Source organism: Mustelus asterias, unplaced genomic scaffold (assembly GCF_964213995.1).
Source record: "Mustelus asterias unplaced genomic scaffold, sMusAst1.hap1.1 HAP1_SCAFFOLD_1254, whole genome shotgun sequence".
Lineage (NCBI taxonomy): Eukaryota > Metazoa > Chordata > Chondrichthyes > Carcharhiniformes > Triakidae > Mustelus > Mustelus asterias.
The window spans coordinates 12,641-32,818 of record NW_027591199.1 but is presented as its reverse complement, the minus strand read 5'-3'; the positions used below and the strand labels follow the sequence as shown (position 1 = coordinate 32,818).

The window sequence follows — 20,178 nt, the reverse complement described above, 5'->3', positions numbered from 1 at the left end:
CGGCACCAGGGAGGCAGACTACCATCCTGGATTCTCGTTCACTCCCACAGAACCGCCTGTGGTTGGCTCTCAACTGCCCTCCAAGGGCAACTAGGGATGGGCAATAAATGTTGGCCCAGCCAGCGACGCCCGTGTCCCACAAATGAATAAAAAACAGGGAATGGCCCATGTTCTTTTTACATAGATACAGGATGATGACCTATTAGGGACAGAGGCCTCAGAAACCTGCTCTTACACTTTCAAACTTAAGGATCCTGGGGCTAGAACTCTCCTCCTCCTCTTGGCTTTTTAATTTTTCTTTTATAGGATGTGGGTGTTGCTGGCTAGACCATCTCTTATTGCCCTCAAGAAAGTAGGTGGTGAGCCGCCATCTTGAACCGCTGCAGTCCCTGTGGTGTAGGTACACCCACAGTGCTGTTAGGGAGGGACTTCCAGGATTTTGACCCAGTGACAGTGAAGGAACAGCCGATATATTTCCAAGTCAGGATGGTGAGTGGCTTGGAGAGGAACTTGCAGGTGGCGGAGTTCCAAGATATGTGCTGCCTTTTTCCTTCTAGATGGTAGAAGTCATGGGTTTGGAAGGTGCTGTTCATAAGTTGATAAGATATAGGAGCAGAATTAGGCCATTTGGCCCATCGGGTCTGCTCCGCCATTCAATCATGGCTGATATGCTCCTCATCCCCATTTTCCTGCCTTCTCCCCATAACCTTTCAACCCATTCCCAATTAAAAAATCTGTCTAACTCCTCCTTAATTTTACTCACTGTTCCAGCATCCGCTGCACTTTGGGGCAGCGAATTCCAGAGTTTCACAAGCCTTTGGGAGAAGTAGTTTCTCCTCAACTCTGTTTTAAATTTGCTGCCCCTTATCTTAAGACTATGACCTCTCGTCCTAGAATGCCCCACCGGCAGAAGCATCCGCTCCACGTCTACTTTATCCTGTTGAAGGAGCCTTAGGTGAGTTGCTGCAGAGCATCTTACAGATGGTACACACGGCTGCCACTCGGTGGAGGAGAGTGAGAGTGTTGAAGGTGGTAGATGTGATGCCAATCAAGTGGACCACTTTGTCCTGGATGGTGTCGTGTTTCTTGCGTGAAGTTGGAGCCGGACTCATCCGGGCAAGTGGGGAGTATTCCATTACACTCCTGACTTGTACCCTGTAGATGGTGGACAGATATTGGGGGAGTCAGAAGGTGAGTTACTCCCCGCAGAGTTCCCAGCATCTGACCTGCATTTGTAACCACAATATTTCTATTCCACCAGGACCTCAAAACAATGCATCCAAAACTTGTGCGTTTTGAACCTCAGTCTGAGCCGTTCTGCAAAATGGTGCCAGCCAGAGTTCCCCACACCTCCAGTGGAAGTGGACTCGAGGAGACACATGTTCTGCTCCACGGAAACAGAATCTCATCTGGACTTGAGCCGTCCGCTTAGCGGCTCTGGACCGGCTGAGATTGCGGTAATTAGCAATTAGGTCCAAGAATGGGCGTTAAATCTGGAGTTTCAAATAGACTATTCTTATTTGCAGAATATTCATTCCGTTCCTGTGGTCCAGACAAGTCCTGGAGAATTGTGAGTTGTAAACATGTGAAATTTATTTTCAAGTTTTGTGGCTGAGGCAGAAAGGATGTTAACCCAACTGGACAGAGGGACAAAGGAAGTGGGATCAAGGAAATATCGAATTTTACATACATGATGGCACGGGTGGCACAGTGGATAGCACTGCCGTCTCACTGCGCCAGGGGCCCGGGTTCGATTCCCGACTTCGGTCACTGTCTGTGTGGAGTCTGCATGTTCTCCCCGTGGGTTTCTTCTGGGTGCTCTGGTTTCCCCCCACAGTCTGAAAGACGTAGTTAGATGGAATGGCCATGCTAAATTAACCCTTAGTGTCAGGGGATTAGCAGGGTAAAGACATGGGGTTGCAGGGATAGGGCCTGGGATTGTTGTCAGTGTTGACTCGAATGGCCTCTTTCTGCACTGTAGGATTCGATGATGAGGAGGCCATTCAGTCCATCATGCCTGTTGCCTGCTCTTCATATCAGTGATCCAATGAGAAGACGGTGGGTAAATGTGAAAAGTGCAACCGAAAGGCACCAAATGCATTGATATAGCGCCTTTCCCAATCCCAGATGTCCCAAAATGCTTTACAGTCAATACTTCTGAAGTGTATTCCCAGTATTCCGGCCAATAGTTACTTCTCAATCAACATCACTGAATCAGATTGCCTGGTTATTGTCACTTTACTGCTCCCAGCTGCGTACCTACACCACAATTTGCACAGAGCAGAGTCCCAAGGGAGGGACATACCCCACACCGAGTTTAAACAGACTTGCTCCAGATCTGGGGGATAAACTTGCCTGGTGTGTCCAAGTCGTGGAGGACATAAACATGCTTGAAGTCAACAGAGTTCTTGTGCTTCTGAGTCCCGAAGAACACGACAGCCAGGAGGTCACGGTCGCTGCTAATAATCTTACTGGTGTAAACCCTGTGGACACACTGCAAGTAGAGAGAGTCTAATCAGTCAGCAGCACTATCAACCGACCTTTGCGGAAGGATGTATTGGCCTTGGAGGGAGTACAGAGAAGGTTGACCAGGTTGATACCGGAGATGAGGGGGTGAGTTTATGAGGAGAGATTGGGTAGATTGGGCCTGTACTCGTTGGAGTTTAGAAGGCTGAGGGGAGATCTAATAGAGACATATAAGATAATGAAGGGGCTCGACAGGGTAGAGGCAGAGAGATTCTTTCCACTTAGAAAGGAAACAAGAACACAGCCTCAAAATAAGGGGGAGTCAGTTTAGGACAGAGTTGAGGAGGAACTTCTTCTCTCAGAGGGTAGGGAATCTCTGCCCATTGAAGCAGTGGAGGCTACCTTGTTAAATATGTTTAAAGTCACAGGTAGATAGATTTCTGATCAATAAGGGAATTAAGGGTTATGGGGAGCGGGCGGGTAAGTGGAACTAAACCATGATCAGATCGGCCATGATCTTATTGAATGGCGGGGCAGGCTCGAGGGGCTAGATGGCCTACTCCTGCTCCTATTTCTTATGTTCTTAAAACACTCAGCACACGCAGACACGGGGAGAACTCCACACAGACAGTGACCCAAGCCGGGAATCGAACCTGGGTCCCTGGCGCTGTGAAGCAGCAGTGCTAACCACTGTGCCACCGTGCCAACCACTGTGCCACCGTGCCAACCACTGTGCCACCGTGCTGTCCCTTTTGCACGGTAGATTTTCTTCGCAGTATTTTTGAAAAACATCAGGACAAATTTCAAAAACCTTTTTTGAGGTAAAAATGTGCCTTGAATGTTTTCAAGAAGAGGGACTGTGTGTGTGTGTCTCTCAGAGATGTGAGGGAGAGACAGACATCTGGTTTTATAGGACCATTAGAGTATCAGGCATAGGAACAGAAGGAGGCCATTCAGCCCATCGAGTCTGTTCCACCATTCAATGAGATCATGACTGATGTGATAATCCTCAACTCCACTTTCCCGCCTTATCCCCAAGACCCTCGATTCCCTGACTGATTAAAAATCTGTCTACCTCAGCCCTGAACATACTTAACGACTGTCACCTACAGCACTGTCACTGGTCTCCTCTTACCTGAATAGTCATGTCGAATGCTGAAGTGGCCTCACCATTCATTTCAAACATGGCCTCCGAGGCATCAATGAGGAAGACTAAGCTGTCCCTGCCTGCGTATCGAACGTCCTCTGAAACATAAATCAACACGTCACAACCTTAACTGATAGAAAAGAGCGGCCAGTGACAAAACTGAGTAATCGCAGCTTGTGATCATTCTCCAACCACTACACGCTTCTTTGTATTAGGAGGGATTTATGGTGTTTGTAACAGCTGGACATCTCTGTGAGTGGATGTAATACATTCTCTTTTGTAAAAAAAAATTGATAGCTGTGGCTCAACGACCTTCTAAACGACCTGCTAGAACTGCAGTGACATCACTCAGAGAAGGCCCCGGAAAGACTGCAGGGGTGGAGGGTGGGGGGGTGTCACTCTGGTTTGATTTGATTTATTGTCACATGGATTAGTATACAGTGAAAAGTATTGTTTCTTGCGCACATACCATTTATAGAGAAGGAAATGAGAGAGTGCAGAATGTAGTGTTACAATCATAGCTAGGGTGTAGAGAAAGATCAACTTAATGCGAGGTAGGTCCATTCAAAAGTCTGATGGTAGCAGGGGTGCACGGTGGCACAGTGGTTAGCACTACTGCTTCACAGCGCCAGGGACCCGGGTTCAATTCCAGCCTCCGGTCACTGTCTGTGTGGAGTTTGCCCGTTCTCCCCGTGGGTTTCCTCCGGGTGCTCCGGTTTCCTCCCACACTCCAATGATGTGCAGGTTAGGTTGATTGGCTATGCTAAATTGTCCCTTAGTGTCAGGGGGATTAGCAAGGTAAATATGTGGGGTTATGGGGATAGGGCCTGGGTGGGATAGTTGGCGGTGCAGACTCGATGGGCCAAATGGCCTCCTCCTGCACTGTAGGATTCTATGATTCTAAGAAACTGTTTTTGAGTCGGTTGGTACATGATCTCAGACTTTTGCATCTTTTTCCCGACGGAAGAACAAAGAACAAAGAACAAAGAACAGTACAGCACAGGAAACAGGCCCTTCGGCCCTCCAAGCCTGTGCCGCTCCTTGGTCCAACTAGACCAATCGTTTGTATCCCTCCATTCCCAGGCTGCTCATGTGACTATCCAGGTAAGTCTTAAACGATGTCAGCGTGCCTGCCTCCACCACCCTACTTGGCAGCGCATTCCAGGCCCCCACCACCCTCTGTGTAAAAAACGTCCCTCTGATGTCTGAGTTATACCTCGCCCCTCTCAGCTTGAGCCCGTGACCCCTCGTGATCGTCACCTCCGACCTGGGAAAAAGCTTCCCACTGTTCACCCTATCTATACCCTTCATAATCTTGTATACCTCTATTAGATCTCCCCTCATTCTCCGTCTTTCCAAGGAGAACAACCCCAGTCTACCCAATCTCTCCTCATAGCTAAGACCCTCCATACCAGGCAACATCCTGGTAGGTGGAAGAGAGAATGTCCAGGGTGTGTGGGGTCCTTGATTGTGCTGGCTGCTTTGCCAAGGCAGCAGGAAGTGTAGACAGAGTCAATGGATGGCAGGCTGGTTTGTGTGATGGATTGGGCTACCTTCACGACCTTTTGTAGTTCCTTGCAGTCTTGGGCAGAGCAGGAGCCACACCAAGCTGTGATACAACCAGAAAGAATGCTTTCTATCTTGCATCTGTAAAAGTTGGTGAGAGTCGTGGCGGACATACGACTCTCACCAACTTCTACAGATGCATCATCGAAAGCATTCTTCCAGTTGTATTTCCTTAGTCTCCTCAGAAAATAGAGGCGTTGGTGGGTTTCTTAATGATAGCGTTTTACTCATCTCATAAAATCAAATAACTGGGGATGCTGGAAATCTGAAATAAAAATGGAAAATGCTGGAAAAATTCAGCAGGTCTGGCAGTGTCTGTGGAGAGAGAAAGGATTCAGATCTTTCTGAAGTTGTGGCTGAGTCACATGGGAGGAATACCTTCACGGTGCCACCTGTCATGAAGCTGGAAATGTGTTTGCAAAAATTGAATTAAGAAAGACTTGGAAGTACTGTGAACTGTCAGGGAGATAGTGTTCAACTTGAAGAGGACAAAGACGGGGCTGATGGAATGGACAAGTATCAGATTAAATGTAATGCTGAGAAACGCGAAATGATTCGGCACGATAGCACAGTGGTTAGCACTGCTGCTTCACAGCTCCAGGGACCTGGGTTCGATTCCCGGCTTGGGTCACGGTCTGTGTGGAGTTTGCACATTCTCCTCGTGTCTGCGTGGGTTTCCTCCGGGTGCTCCGGTTTCCTCCCACAGTCCAAAGATGTGCGGGTTAGGTTGATTGGCCATGCTAAAAATTGCCCTTAGTGTCCTGAGATGCGTAGGTTAGAGGGATTAGTGGGTAAATATGTAGGGATATGGGGGTAGGGCCTGGGTGGGATTGTGGTCGGTGCAGACTCGATGGGCCGAATAGCCTCTTTCTGATTCATTTTGGTAGGAAGAATGCATAGGACACAATATAAAATAAAACAAACAATTCTAAAGTGGGTGCTGGAGCAGAGAGACCTGGGTGTATATGTGCATAAATCACTGAAGGTGGCAGGACAAGTTGAGAAAGTGGATAAAAAGGCACATGGGATCTTGGTCTTTATAAATAACAGCACAGAGTACAACAGCAAGGGAGTGAAAATGAATTTTTACAAAACACTGGTCCAGCATCAACTGGAGTATTGCGTCCAATTCTGGAGATTGCAATTTAGGAAAGATATGACGGTTTCAGAAAAGGTCCAGGTGGTTCCAGGGATGAGGGACTTCAGTTATGTGGATAGATTGGAGAAGTTGGAACTGTTTTCCTTGGAAAAGTTCAAAATCACGAGGAATCTGGACAGAGTCAAGAGGGAGAAACTGTTCCCATTGGTGGAAGGATCAAGAACCAGAGGACCAATGCACCTAACCAGCACATCTTTCCGGAGGAAACTGGAGCACCTGGAGGAAACCCACACAGACACGGGGAGAATGTGCAGACTCCGCACAGTCACCCAAGCCGAGAGTCAAACACGGATCCCTGGTGCTGTGAGGGAGTAGTGCTAACTACTGTGCCACCCTATATAACATCTGGGGGAAGCACTGGTGAGTACTGTTCTGTCACTCATTGAGGCTATGGTTTCAGGTCAGGGTTAGAATGATCAAAACGTGCGCAGTGTGTTGTACTTAAACATAATAAACAGGAACAGGAATGCTCCACCATTCAATAAGATCACGGCTGATTTGATTGTGGCCTTAACTCCACTTCCCTGCCTGTTTCCCTCTCCTATCAAAAACCCGTCTCATCAGCCTCGAATGTTCTTATTATCGAGAGGTGTACAGCATGTTAGAATCGTAGAATCCTACAGTGCAGAAGGAGGCCATTTGGCCCATCAGGTCAAGGGTCGGGTTCTGAAGACTGTGGAGGAACAGAGAGATCTTGGGGTCCATATCCACAGATCTCTGAAGGTTGCCTCTCAAGTGGATAGAGCTGTGAAGAAGGCCTACAGTGTGTTAGCTTTTATTAACAGGGGTTTAAGAGCCGTGGGGTTATGCTGCAACTGTACAGGACCTTGGTGAGACCACATTTGGAATATTGTGTGCAGTTCTGGTCACCTCACTATAAGAAGGATGTGGAAGCGCTGGAAAGTGTGCAAAGGAGATTTACCAGGAAGCTGCCTGGTTTGGAGGGTAGGTCTTATGAGGAAAGGTTGAGGGAGCTAGGGCTGTTCTCTCTGGAGTGGAGGAGGTTGAGGGGAGACTTAATAGAGGTTTATAAAATGATGAAGGGGATAGATAGAGTGAACGTTCAAAGACTATTTCCTCGGGTGGATGGAGCTATTACAAGGGGGCATAAATATAGGGTTCATGGTGGGAGATATAGGAAGGATGTCCGAGGTAGGTTCTTTACTCAGAGAGTGGTTGGGGTGTGGAATGGCCTGCAGTGAGAGTGGAGTCAGACACTTTAGGAACATTTAAGCGGTTATTGGATAGACACATGGAGCACACCAGGATGATAGGGAGTGGGATAGCTTGATCTTGGTTTCAGAGAAAGCTCGGCACAACATCGTGGGCCGAAGGGCCTGTTCTGTGCTGTACTGTTCTATGTTAGAACATAAGAAATAGGAGCAGGAGTAGGCCATCTAGCCCCTCGAGCCTGCCCCGCCATTCAATAAGATCATGGCTGATCTGACGTGGATCAGTACCACTTACCCGCCTGATCCCCATAACCCTTAATTCCCTTACCGATCAGGAACCCATCCATCCGCGCTTTAAACATATTCAGCGAGGTAGCCTCCACCACCTCAGTGGGCAGAGAATTCCTTGTTCTATCAAGTCTGCTCTGACCACAATCCCACCAGGCCCTATCCCCATGCAATTACCTTAACTAGCCCCCCTGACACTGAGGTGCAATTTAGCATGGACAATACATCTAACTCGCACATCTTTGGACTGTGGGAGGAAACCAGAGGACCCAGAGGAAACCCACACAGACACGGGGAGAATGTGCAAACTCTACACAGACAGTGACCAAAGCCGGGAATTGAACCCGGGTCCCTGGCGCTGTGAGGCAGCAGTGCTAACCACTGTGCCACCGTGCCGTTGTAAACCTAGGGTTCACATTTGACCTACCTTCGTTTTCCTCTGCCTCCTCTGGATCCTCCTCATCTTCATTCCGAAAGTGTGACTGCCAATCCGCCATATCGGCTGTGGAGGAAGTGCCAACTCCCCTGTCAGGTAGAAGTACAAGGGACAACATTAACCAAAGGAGACATTCCTGGATCATGGGATTAGCCCAGAGAAGTGACAGAGACAAGGTGGCAGAATAATTCAGTCACTTTGGACTGAAAAAGATTTAAAAACAAAACAGTGCCTTGATTGGTTTCACTTCTTCAAGGGCATACAGCTCTCTCAATCGGAGCTAGTGTAGACCATTCGGCCCCTCAAGCCTGTCCTGCCATTCAATAAGATCATGACTAATCATCTACCTCAACTCCACCTCCCTGCATTATCCCCATCTCCTTTGGCACCCAAAGTTCTATTGATTTCTGCCTGGACTATGCTCATCGAGTGAGCATCCACAGTCCACAGTGGGGTGGAGCGTTCCAAAGGGAGATGTACAGCTCCCAGCCTCATCCAGTGCTGGCCTCACTGTGGCTGATTAATTTTCTCCAGGCAAAGGGTATTAACAGATTCAAGGTAGGTGACCCAGATCAGTCATGAATTAGCTGAATGATGGAACAGACTCGAGGGACCGAATGGCTCCTCCTCGGTGGAAAGTGAGACTTGGTGTTGGGAAATGTGCCCAATATAAGTCTCTTTTAAATTACACATCTGGATTTTAAATGTTTGGAATGATATACAACAGAGAAGAGCAATGGGAGAAGAAATATAAGTTAGTATTAAAGCAGCAGTTATTGAAATGTGTTCCCCTGGAGGGAGCTGTCCCTTTAAGAGGAGAATATGGCGCTTTAAGAGTGCAGTAAGAAGTCTCACAACACCAGGTTAAAGTCCAACAGGTTTATTTGGTAGCAAAAGCCACTAGCTTTCGGAGCGCTGCTCCTTCATCAGGTGAGTGGGAGTTCTGTTCACAAACAGGGCATATAAAGGCACAAACTCAATTTACAAAATAATGGTTGGAATGCGAGTCTTTACAGGTAATCAAGTCTCAAAGATACAGACAATGTGAGTGGAGAGAGGGTTAAGCACAGGTTAAAGAGATGTGTATTGTCTCCAGACAGGACAGTTAGTGAGATTTTGCAAGCCCAGGCAAGTCGTGGATTACAGATAGTGTGACATGAACCCAAGATCCCGGTTGAGGCCGTCCTCATGTGTGCGGAACTTGGCTATCAGTCTCTGCTCAGAGACTCTGCGCTGTCGCATGTCGTGAAGGCTGCCTTGGAGAACGCTTACCCGGAAATCAGAGGCCGAATGCCCGTGACTGCTGAAGTGTTCCCCAACAGGAAGAGAACACTCTTGCCTGATGATTGTTGAGCGGTGTTCATTCATCCGTTGTCGTAGCGTCTGCATGGTCTCCCCAGTGTACCATGCCTCGGGACATCCTTTCCTGCAGTGTATCAGGAAGACAACGTTGGCTGAGTTGCAAGAGTATGTACCGTGTACCTGGTGGATGGTGCTCTCACGTGAGATGATGGCATCCATGTCGATGATCCGGCACGTCTTGCAGAGGTTGCTGTGGCAGGGTTGTGTGGTGTCGTGGTCACTGTTCTCCTGAAGGCTGGGTAGTTTGCTGCGGACAATGGTCTGTTTGTGGTTGTGCGGTTGTTTGAAGGCAAGAAGTAGGGGTGTGGGGATGGCCTTGGTGAGATGTTTGTCTTCATCAATGACATGTTGAAGGCTCTGAAGAAGATGTCATAGCTTCTCCGCTCCGGGGAAGTACTGGACGATGAAGGGTACTTTGTCTGCCGTGTCCCGTGTTTGTCTTCTGAGGAGGTTGGTGCGATTTTTCACTGTGGCGCGTTGGAACTATCGATCGATGAGTCAAGCGCCATATCCTGTTCTTATGAGGGCATCTTTCAGCGTCTGGAGGTGTCTGTTGCGATCCTCCTCATCTGAGCAGATCCTGTGTATACGGAGGGCTTGTCCATAGGGGATGGCTTCGTTAACGTGTTTAGGGTGGAAGCTGGAGAAGTGGAGCATCGTGAGGTTATCTGTGGCCTTGCGGTACAGTGAAGTGCTGAGGTGACCATCCTTGATGGAGATGCGTATGTCCAAGAATGCAACCGATTCTGGAGAGTAGTCTATGGTGAGTTTGATGGTGGGATGGAACTTGTTGATGTCATCATATAGTTGTTTCAGTGATTGTTCACCATGAGTCTAAAGGAAGAAAATGTCATCGATGTATCTAGTGTAAAGCATCAGTTGAAGGTCCTGTGCGGTGAAGAGGTCCACTTCACCAGGCAAGAGTGTTCTCTTCCTGTTGGGGAACACTTCAGCGGTCACGGGCATTCAGCCTCTGATCTTCGGGTAAGCGCTCTCCAAGATGGCCTTCACGACAACGCAGAGTCGCTGAGCAGAGAGTGATAGCCACGTTCCACACACATGAGGACGACCTCAACCGGGATCCTGGGTTCATGTCACACTACCTGTAACCCCCATGACTTGCAAAATCTCACTAACTGTCCTGTCTGGAGACAATACACATCTCTTTAACCTGTGCTTAACGCTCTCTCCACTCACAATGTCTGTACCTTTAAGATTACCTGTAAAGACTCACATTCCAACCATTATTCTGTAAATTGAGTTTGAGTCTTTATATGCCCTGTTTGTGAGGAGATCTCCCACTCACCTGACGAAGGAGCAGCGCTCCGAAAGCTAGTGGCGTTTGCTACCAAATAAACCTGTTGGACTTTAACCTGGTGTTGTTAGACTCCTTACTGTGTTTACCCCAGTCCAACGCCGACATCTCCACATCATCAATAACCAGGGCATAGATTTAAGTTAAGGGGCAGGTTGTTTAAAAGAGATGTGAGGAAAAGCTTTTTCACCCAGAGGCTGGTGGGAATTTAGAGCTGACTGCCTGAAAGGGTGGTAAAGGCAGGAACCCTCAGAAGAAGCATTTAGATGAGCACACGAAACACCATAGAATGCAAGGCTACAAATCAAGTGCTGGAAAATAGGATTAGAATAGATAAGTGTTTGATGGCCAGCGTGGAAACAATGAGCCAAAGGGCCTATTTCTGTGCAGTAAAACTCTATGTCTCTATGACTGTATGTATGTAAAGTGATCACTGAGTGTGTGGGTGAGGGCACTCAAGGTGGTGCAGGGTGGTGAGAGGGGTGAGGGGGGGGGGCTGCTTTACAATGGTCTTCAGAACTGGGCTAATGTCTCTGTGAATGCCACCTTAGCATCCACTACCTCCATTTCTGTCTCAGGCAGATGGATATCCCGCGGAGGGGCACTACAGGGATGGAGAGAAAATACTCAACTCCCAATTCTCGCCTGCACGATGAATTTCCGGCCCAATGTTCCAGATCAGGAGCCTTCCATAAATTCATTTAAAACAGGGAAGCTGGATAAACCACCTGAGAGAGAAAGGGTACGTTGAGAAGCGGAGAGGAAGCAGAGTGGGCAGTAACTTGTGTGGAACTTACAAACTAGCACAACCTCGTTTGGCTGAATGGCTGTAGACTTCATGTTACAGTTCACTCAGAGAGTCCGAGTTGCCTTGGTAACCTGCACTTTTCCATGCGTGTTGTAGTCTGGAGCTATGGTCAGTGACGGTCGAGGCTCCAACATTCTTTCCATCACATGTCTGACCAGGAATCTCTCCCACTCTCACCACCTGACATTGGCGTGCGTTTGGAAGGATTTTGCAGGCTGATTCTCAACCTGTTTGGCCGCATTATGAACTCACCTTCCTTGGACATCAAGTCCTGGGGTGGGACTCGAACCCGGAGCTTCTGGATCAGAGGCAGGGACACCAACCCACTGTGCCACAGGATCTCGTACATTTGATGTAATTCTATATATAGAACAAGAAGTTGTTGATGATGAACTGTTTTTAAGCACATACAGAACCAGGGAGGAAGGTGGAAGGAACAAATAGAAGTTGTATTGGAAAGAAGAGATTTTTTGGATATTCCTTAATGGCAGAAATCCGGAGAGTGAGCAGGGACAGAGACACTTGTGGGTTCATGTGCATCTTTCAAGGTGGCTGGACAGATTGAGAGCGGTTCGCAAAGCATCTTGGGCTTCATTATTCGAGGCACTGAGGACAAAAGTAGGGAAGTTATGCTGAACCTGTATAAAGCTTGGGTTAAGCACCAATTAGAAGACTGCACTGAGTTCTGGTCGCTTTAGGAAGGGTGTGAGGGTCCTTGTGACAGTGAAGAGGGAGATTTATCAGAATGGTGCCAGGGATGGGGAGGATTTTAGCTACAGGGTTAGGTTGGAGAAGTTGGGGTTGTTCTCGTTGGAGTGAAGGAGATTGAGAGGAGATTTGCCAAGGGTGTACAAGGTTTAGATCAAGTGGACAAAGAAAAGCTATTGCCGTTAGCTGAGGGTACAAGGACTGAAGGAGACAGAGATGAGGTTTCGGGCAAGGTGTGCAGGGAGTAAAATGAGGAACGGGGTGAAATCAGATATAATGAAAGATTTCAAAAGGAAATTGGATGGGCACTTGGGGGAAGATAAACTTGTGGGGAGACGGGGATAGAGCGGGGGAGTGGGACTGACTGGATTGTTCGACAGAGAGCTGGCACTAACTCAATGGTCCCTTTCTGTGTCGTGACGATTCTAACTCGCTCAGTTACACACATCTACCCTCAGGAACCTCTGGCTCAGGGAGCAGTAAATAAAATCAGCCAGCAGTCTCTAACTAACAGCGAGAGTGTGTGTTGGGTATGCACAGGGCCAGACTGCGATACCTCTCACAGTCAAATTGCCTGGCAATACATGCTGGGCCCGATTCTACCATCGCGTTGCGCCCGTTTTCGCCCGTTGCGAAAACTTGGTAAAGTCAGGCGTGAGGCAAGTAGCGCAAACCACGCCTGCCTTTGTGCCGGTTCCCCCTTTACCAAGGCCCGAAAATGGCCACGATTAGGACCGCCAGGGGAGGCATTATCCGGCCCAGGAGGGGTGTGGTGGGGAGGGGCATTCTATCACGTTTTTTTTACTGCGCATGCGCAGTTGGAAGCACTGATCGGAGTTGCAGGGTTTCAGGCGCATTAAGCCCCACCCACAGACTTCTACAGCGCAATTCGGAATCGCTGATATTTTTGCAGGCAGAGTGTGTATGGAGGCGCCTGAGAATGGGTCTAAAAGTCAGATCTGAAACACTCCCAGTTTCAAGTCCCCCCCCGTCCAGCACTGAGAATCAAAATGGTAAAATAGGGCCCGCTGTCTGACCTCACTCATAAAAACCACACTTTCAGCAAGGAACCAATTGTTGCCAACACTTGTGACCGGAGCACAGGTCAGCACCTCTAAGAGGAGAGAAAGAGCATCGGTCTGTTGTCCTAAAATCTGTTTAATGTTTATTTATTAGTGTCACAAGCGTGCTTACATTAACACTGCAATGAAGTTACTGTGAAAATCCCCGAGTCGCCACACTCTGGCACCCGTTCGGGTACACTGAGGGAGAATTTAGCACGGCCAATGCACCGAAGCAGCACGTCTTTCAGATGTGGGAGAAAACCAGAGCACCCGGAGGAAACCCACGCAGACACGGGGAGAACATGCAGACTCCACACAGACAGTCACCCAAGCCGAGAATCGAACTCGGGTCCCTGGCACTGTGAGGCAGCAGTGCTAACCACTGTGCTGCCGTGCCGCCCGATTGAATATCTCAGTGGGGAAGAATGGTGGGTCATCAATATCTTTAGAACATCTTCACCTCGCTTCTCCCTGACCCAAGACAGGGTTGGAATAACACTGTAAGGTGTATCTTTACACAACACCTTTCATAACATCAGGACACCCACCATCAGCAACGTACCTTTGAAGTGTAGCCACTATTATAATGTAGGGAAGACAGTCACTCATTTGGGCATGGCAAGATCCCACAAAACAGCCAGCAGATGACCAGGTTTTAGCGATGTTGGTTCAGGGCTTGGCTGGAAGTCCCCCGGATGACTCTTCCAAAGAGAATGCCACCTGAGAGGGCAGATACATGGCCTCCCTTTACTGTCTCGTCCAAGATGCAGCAGCTCCAATCGCGCCTTTTGCACCCAAGCCTCTGGAGTGGGACTGAAACCACAGCCGACCGAAATGGAGTTAAGAGTGTGAGCCCCCTGAAGCACCCCCAAATCGAGTGAGTGAGATTGCCCCTCCATTCCCCCCAGTCAGTACTCTGGGTATTTGAAACGGGGAAAGTTTCCCATTTCCCCAGCACCAATAATTGCAAGCTTACTGAGTGTTAATCACCACAGTTAGCAACTGCACTCAAAACTATCTGGAGCAGAATGAACAAATGGAAACAGGATTTAACGCAACAAAATGCACATTCTTAATTACACTGCAAAGGATTCCAGGAAATGGTACATGTGTTTATTGAGAATGAAAGACAAGCTGCACTGAAGCTGCCATTCAAATAAGATTAACACACTCCCAACCTCAGCGTACCGAAGGGCGGCATGGTGGCACAGTGGTTAGCACTGCTGCCTCATAGTTCCAGAGACCCGGGTTCAATTCTGGCCTTGGGACACTGTCTGTGTGGAGTTTGCACGTTCTCCCCATGTCGGCATGGGTTTCCTCCGGATGCTCCGGTTTCCTCCCACACTCCAAAGAAGTGCAAGTAAGGTGGATTAAGCATGCTAAATTGACCCTTAGTGTCAGGGGGATTAGCTAGGGTAAATGCATGGGGTTACGGGGATAGGGCTTGGGTGGGATTGTTGTCAGTGAAGACTCGATGGGATGAATGGCCGCCTTCTGCACTGTAGGGATTCTATGATTCAAAGTGGGTTAGAGAGAGATTATATCAGAAATGGAGAGTTAAGTGAGCAAATATGTTAACAGTTAAAAGGTCCTCTTTCTTTCTTCAGTTCCGCTGAAGCATTTTACTGTCAGGATTGTATCTCCCCCCAGCTCCTGGCCTTGCAATTCCATCCTCAAACTAGCCTTGTCCGCCTCTGCCATCTCCTGGTATTCAGTTGCATTGCCGCCCGCAGTCTCACTCTCGGCTCAACATAACTCCTGATTACTGAGGACCTCAGGCCGTCCCTACCAACCTCACAGCCAGGGAAGGCATGCTCACTGTTCTGAAACAGGGAGGAACGTGTCATGTGCACAGCAAGCTCCCATAAATGGCAATGAGATAAACGAACCAACAATCTGTGACGCTGGTGGCGGGATAAGCGATGATCCATACCATCACTAATAGGATCTTTAAAATTATGAAAAGTTTTTGATAGTGGGAGAATGTTTACTCTTGTTTATTTATTTAAGGAAGGATGTAAATGCATTGGAAACAGTTCGGAGAATGTTTACTGGACTCATACCAGGAATGGGTGGGTGGTGTTTTGAGCAAGGTTTGGAGAGGTGAACCTTGTATCCGCTGGAGTTTCGAAGAATAAGAGGCGACTTGATTGAAACAGATAAGATCCTGAGGGGGTGTTGACAGGGTGGATGTGGAGAGGATGTTTCCTCTTGTGGGAGAACGTAGAACTAGAGACTCACTGTTAAAAAGTAAGTGGTCACCCGTTTAAAATGGAGAAAAGGTGAAACATTTTCTCTCTGGGGGTTCAGTGTCTTTGGAAGTCTCTCTTGAAATGGTGGTGGAAGCAGAGTTTTTGAATTAATGCTATTTTAAACCCCTAAGCTAATCCCAATTGCCCACGTTTATTAATGACAAATAACAGTGGACCCAACACCGATCCCTGAGGCACACCGCTGGTCACAGGTCTCCAGTTTGAAAAACAACCCTCTACAACCACCCTCTCGCTTCTGTCATCAAGCCAATTTTGTATCCATTTAGCTACCTCACCCTGGATCCCGTGAGATTTAACCTTATGCAACAACCTACCGTGCGATACCTTGTCAAAGGCCTTGCTAAAGTTCATGTAGACTACATCAACTGCACTGCCCTCATCGACCTTCCTGGTTACCCCTTCAAAAACACTCAATCAAATCTGTGAGACATGATTTTCCACTCACAAAGCCATGCTGACTGTCCCTAATCAGTCCTTGCCTCTCTTAAATAATTTAGCAGTAAAATTGGACCCTTCGTTTGACTGAATCTCCCTGGGAAATCCATAACGGGTAAAGAAAGCAAGCAAATCCCCCACAACCTTTTTTGCCTTGACATTCCATAATGGAATTGCGTCTGGAAACCTGGTAGACACATTCATTACGGTTAAAAAAATACTGGTTCCCACTTCTGGTTTTAGAGAGGGGACCTAAACAATCAATGATAACCCGTGTAAAAGGTTCTTCAAATGCGAGAAGTGGCATCAAAGGTGCTGGTTTTATCACTGCCTGTGGTTTTCCTACCATCTGATACGTATGACAGGTACGGCAAGATTCAATCACATCTTTATGTAGTCCAGACCAATAGAAATGCTTCTGTATCTTAGCCTGAGTCTTCCTCACCCCTAGATGACCTCCTACGGATAACTCTTGTGCTACCCGCAATACTTCCTGTCTGTATTCTACCAGCAACACAATCTGGTGAACTTCTGCCTATTTCTCATCTGCACTAACTTGCCAAGGTCTCTATTTTCACCTTAAGATTTTACTATTAAGGTAATAGCATTCTAGAATACACTCTGATTCCTTTTCCGAGTCGGCTTTATGAGCCTCATTTTTATCACCTCATTTTTTTGTTATAACTCCATTAATCTTTTAGAGCTAGACACCTCTGCCTGATCCTCTACCTGCTTAGGTCTTTCCTTTACCATCTCATCAGAGTGTCAGCTAGCTGGACCTCAATTCCTTCATCTTCCTCTTTTGTTCTCCCACTCCAGTTTTAACTAATGGCTGTGGGATCTTGTCAACACACGATCTGGAAAAATTCCAGGGTATTTTTCTTTTAACTCCTCAGTTCCCTGGTTTTCTTTTGGCTTTTCCACTACAGTGAGCATCAGTCCCTCCTGTGAACCAGCGATATCATTTCCAAGGATAAACTGTATTCCTGGAATAGCCAAGTTTTCCATCACTCCCACTATCACTTCCCCAGTCTTGATTGGACTTTCTAGCCTTATCTTACACAGGGGACATACTCCTGTCTCCATTTATTCCACAGATTACCACTCTCTCGGGCAATATTTCAGGAGTGCAAATATTTTCATCTCTTACTATTGGAGACAGACTAGCTCCCATATCTCTCAATATTTTAACTTCTTTACCTGAGGGAGAATTTAGCACGGCCAATGCACCCTAACTAGTACATCTTTTGGACTGTGGGAGGAAACCAGAGCACCCGGAGGAAACCCACACAGTCACGGGGAGAACGTGCAGACTCCACACAGATAGTGACCCAAGCTGGGAATTGAACCCGGGTCCCTGGCACTGTGAGGTGGCAGGGCTAACCACTGTGCCACCTCGCTGCCCCTAGATACTAATACCTTTACAAATATGGTGTCCTGCATTCTTTCCATTGCAAGTGTACACATGTCACTGACACCATCTTGGGAGTTTAAGAGGCCTCGTAAAGGCTGAATAATGGGCAGCACAGAGATCAGTTTTAACCACCCTCCCCAGAGCCACCCCACTCGTGTTTATAGTTTAACAATACAACACGTGGTACATTCAGCAACTGCACCAGGAGCAGAACCCAATTGGTCATTTCACAATGTATCAAAGTGCAGTTTTGGGAAGAGAAATGATTACCGTAAGTTTCCGCCGACAGCCTCGATAGCACGACTCAGCTTGAAGGCACTGACTCCTGTAAAAGGATTTAATTCTTCAGTCAATCATACAGCCTAATGTTTAGCAGGAGCAGTAACTGAACCATGGTGAGGTGTGTATCCGCAGTTGTCAGGGTCAAGTTCATGGATTTGGAGTGCGCCATCCGGGGCACGAAATTACGACAGCGCTCACACAGAACGCTGGCCTCACCTCAGTTCCAGGCACCCTCCCACAGACAGAACACCAGGTTATGGCGTTAGTCCAGGGCAATTCCCCAGGATGATACAGACCATGAGGGGATTGACTTTTGAAATTTGGCTTATTTTTGGGGGCGGCATGGTGGCACAGTGGTTAGCACTGCTACCTCACAGCACCCGGGACCCGGGTTCGATTCCCGGCTTGGGCCACTGTCTGTGTGGAGTTTGCACATTCTCCCCGTGTCTGTGTGGGTTTCCTCTGGGTGCTCCGGTTTCCTCCCACAGACCGAAAGACATGCTGGTTAGGGTGCATTGGCCGTGCTAAATTCTCCCTCAGTGTACCCGAACAGGCACCGGAGTGTGGCGACTAGGGGATTTTCACAGTAACTCCATTGCAGTATTAATGTCAGCCTACTTGTGACAATAATAAAGGATTGGAGGGAGCCCTTTTCAACCCTGACACTGGGGCTTATTTGGGGCCTTTGTACCAACACATCACAACAAAATAAATCACACAAGGTTGTGCTTTTTTTTTCATTAATTTGTGGGACCCGGGTGTCACTGGCTGCCAGCATTTATTGCCCGTCCCCAGCTGCGGCTCTGGAGTCACATGTAGGCCAGACCGGGTAAGGGCGACAGATTTCCTTCCCTAAAGGGACATTAGTGAACCAGATGGGTTTTTCCAACAATTGGCGAGTTACAAGGAGAGGCTGGATCGACTGGGACTTTCTCCTCTGGAGCGTAGGTGACTGAGGTGTGATCTTATAGAGGTCTATAAAATAATGAGGGGCACAGATCAGCTAGATAGTCAATATCTTTTCCCAAAGGTAGGGGGGTCTAAAACTATAGGGCATAGGTTTAAGCAGTGGTTCCCAAAGGGTGTGGCGAGAGAGGATGGCAAGAGTGGTGGGAAGATTCAAGGACAATCAAAGAAACAGTTAAACATGGTTTAAACAAGCATTGTTTTATACTTTCTGGATGTCCCATGATCATATTATAAAGTAGTTGTGTTCTATGTTATGAATCAAGCACTGCTCGGAGTTGTTTTTTTTTTGTTTTTGGATGTATTTCTTATCAATAAAAAATTCGGTGTGGCGCGAGCAAATTTTTATTCCGAAAATGCGGCCCAGTGAAAAACGTTTGGGAACCACTGGTTTAAGGTGAGAGGGGAGAGATACAAAAGTGTCCAGAGGGGCAATTTTTTCACAGAGGGTGGTGAGTGTCTGGAACAAGCTGCCAGAGATAGTAGTAGACGTGGGTACAATTTTGTCTTTTAAAAAGCATTTAGACAGTTACATGGGTAAGATGGGTCTAGAGGGATATGGGCCAAATGCAAGCAATTGGGACTAGAGTCATAGAGGTTTACAGCATGGAAACAGGCCCTTCGGCCCAATTTGTCCATGCTGCCCTTTTTTAAAAAAAAACCCTAAGCTAATCCCAATTGCCTGCATTTGGCCCATATCCCTCTATACCCACCGTACCTATAAAGAACAAAGAACAAAGAACAATACAGCACAGGAACAAGCCCTTCGGCCCTCCAAGCCCGCGCCGCTCCCCGGTCCAGGATTGAATCCTGAATCCAGGATCCCCGCCCAATTTTCCAGCCTATCTACATACCAATATCCTATCCACCGAGCTGTCCCTCACAGCTACGATGCTTTGTTCATTACAACCTATTAACTCACCCCCACCCCCCTATTCCAGACCATGTGATCCCCAGGGAGAGGCGAAAACCCAGAGTGAAAAACCCCAGGGCCAATATGGGGAAAAAAAAAATCTGGGAAATTCCTCTCCGACCCCCTGAGGCGATCGAAACGAGTCCAGGAGATCACAATGGCCCTGATCGGAAAATGCTTCCCAACCCTAGTCATTTCCACTTCCATGAACACCATATGAATTCCCTGCCCCCGAGACAGGTTCCCAACTATCCGCAGTCTCGCTCTGTACTGGCACCAGCAAGATAGTAAGAAGTTTAACAACACCAGGTTAAAGTCAGAGAATGAAGCCTTGAAACGAGAAACAAGGAACAATTAGCCCGCGCCGCTCCCTGGTCCAAACTAGACCACTCTTTTGTATCCCT

The 20,178-nt window shown here is 47.8% G+C and overlaps 1 protein-coding gene across 1 annotated transcript in view; it reads right to left on the bottom strand.

Moving 5' to 3' along the window:
- The window catches only part of LOC144488065 (X-ray repair cross-complementing protein 6-like), a gene marked incomplete at its 5' end in the record, with an annotated part of 60,516 nt that overhangs the window by 29,361 nt on the left and 10,977 nt on the right, over positions 1-20,178 (bottom strand). The window contains 4 exons of the mRNA XM_078206087.1: positions 2,356-2,494; positions 3,602-3,711; positions 8,226-8,323; positions 17,884-17,938. Coding sequence (XP_078062213.1) covers positions 2,356-2,494; positions 3,602-3,711; positions 8,226-8,323; positions 17,884-17,938 — 402 coding nt within the window. The remainder of the gene's footprint in view (positions 1-2,355; positions 2,495-3,601; positions 3,712-8,225; positions 8,324-17,883; positions 17,939-20,178) is intronic.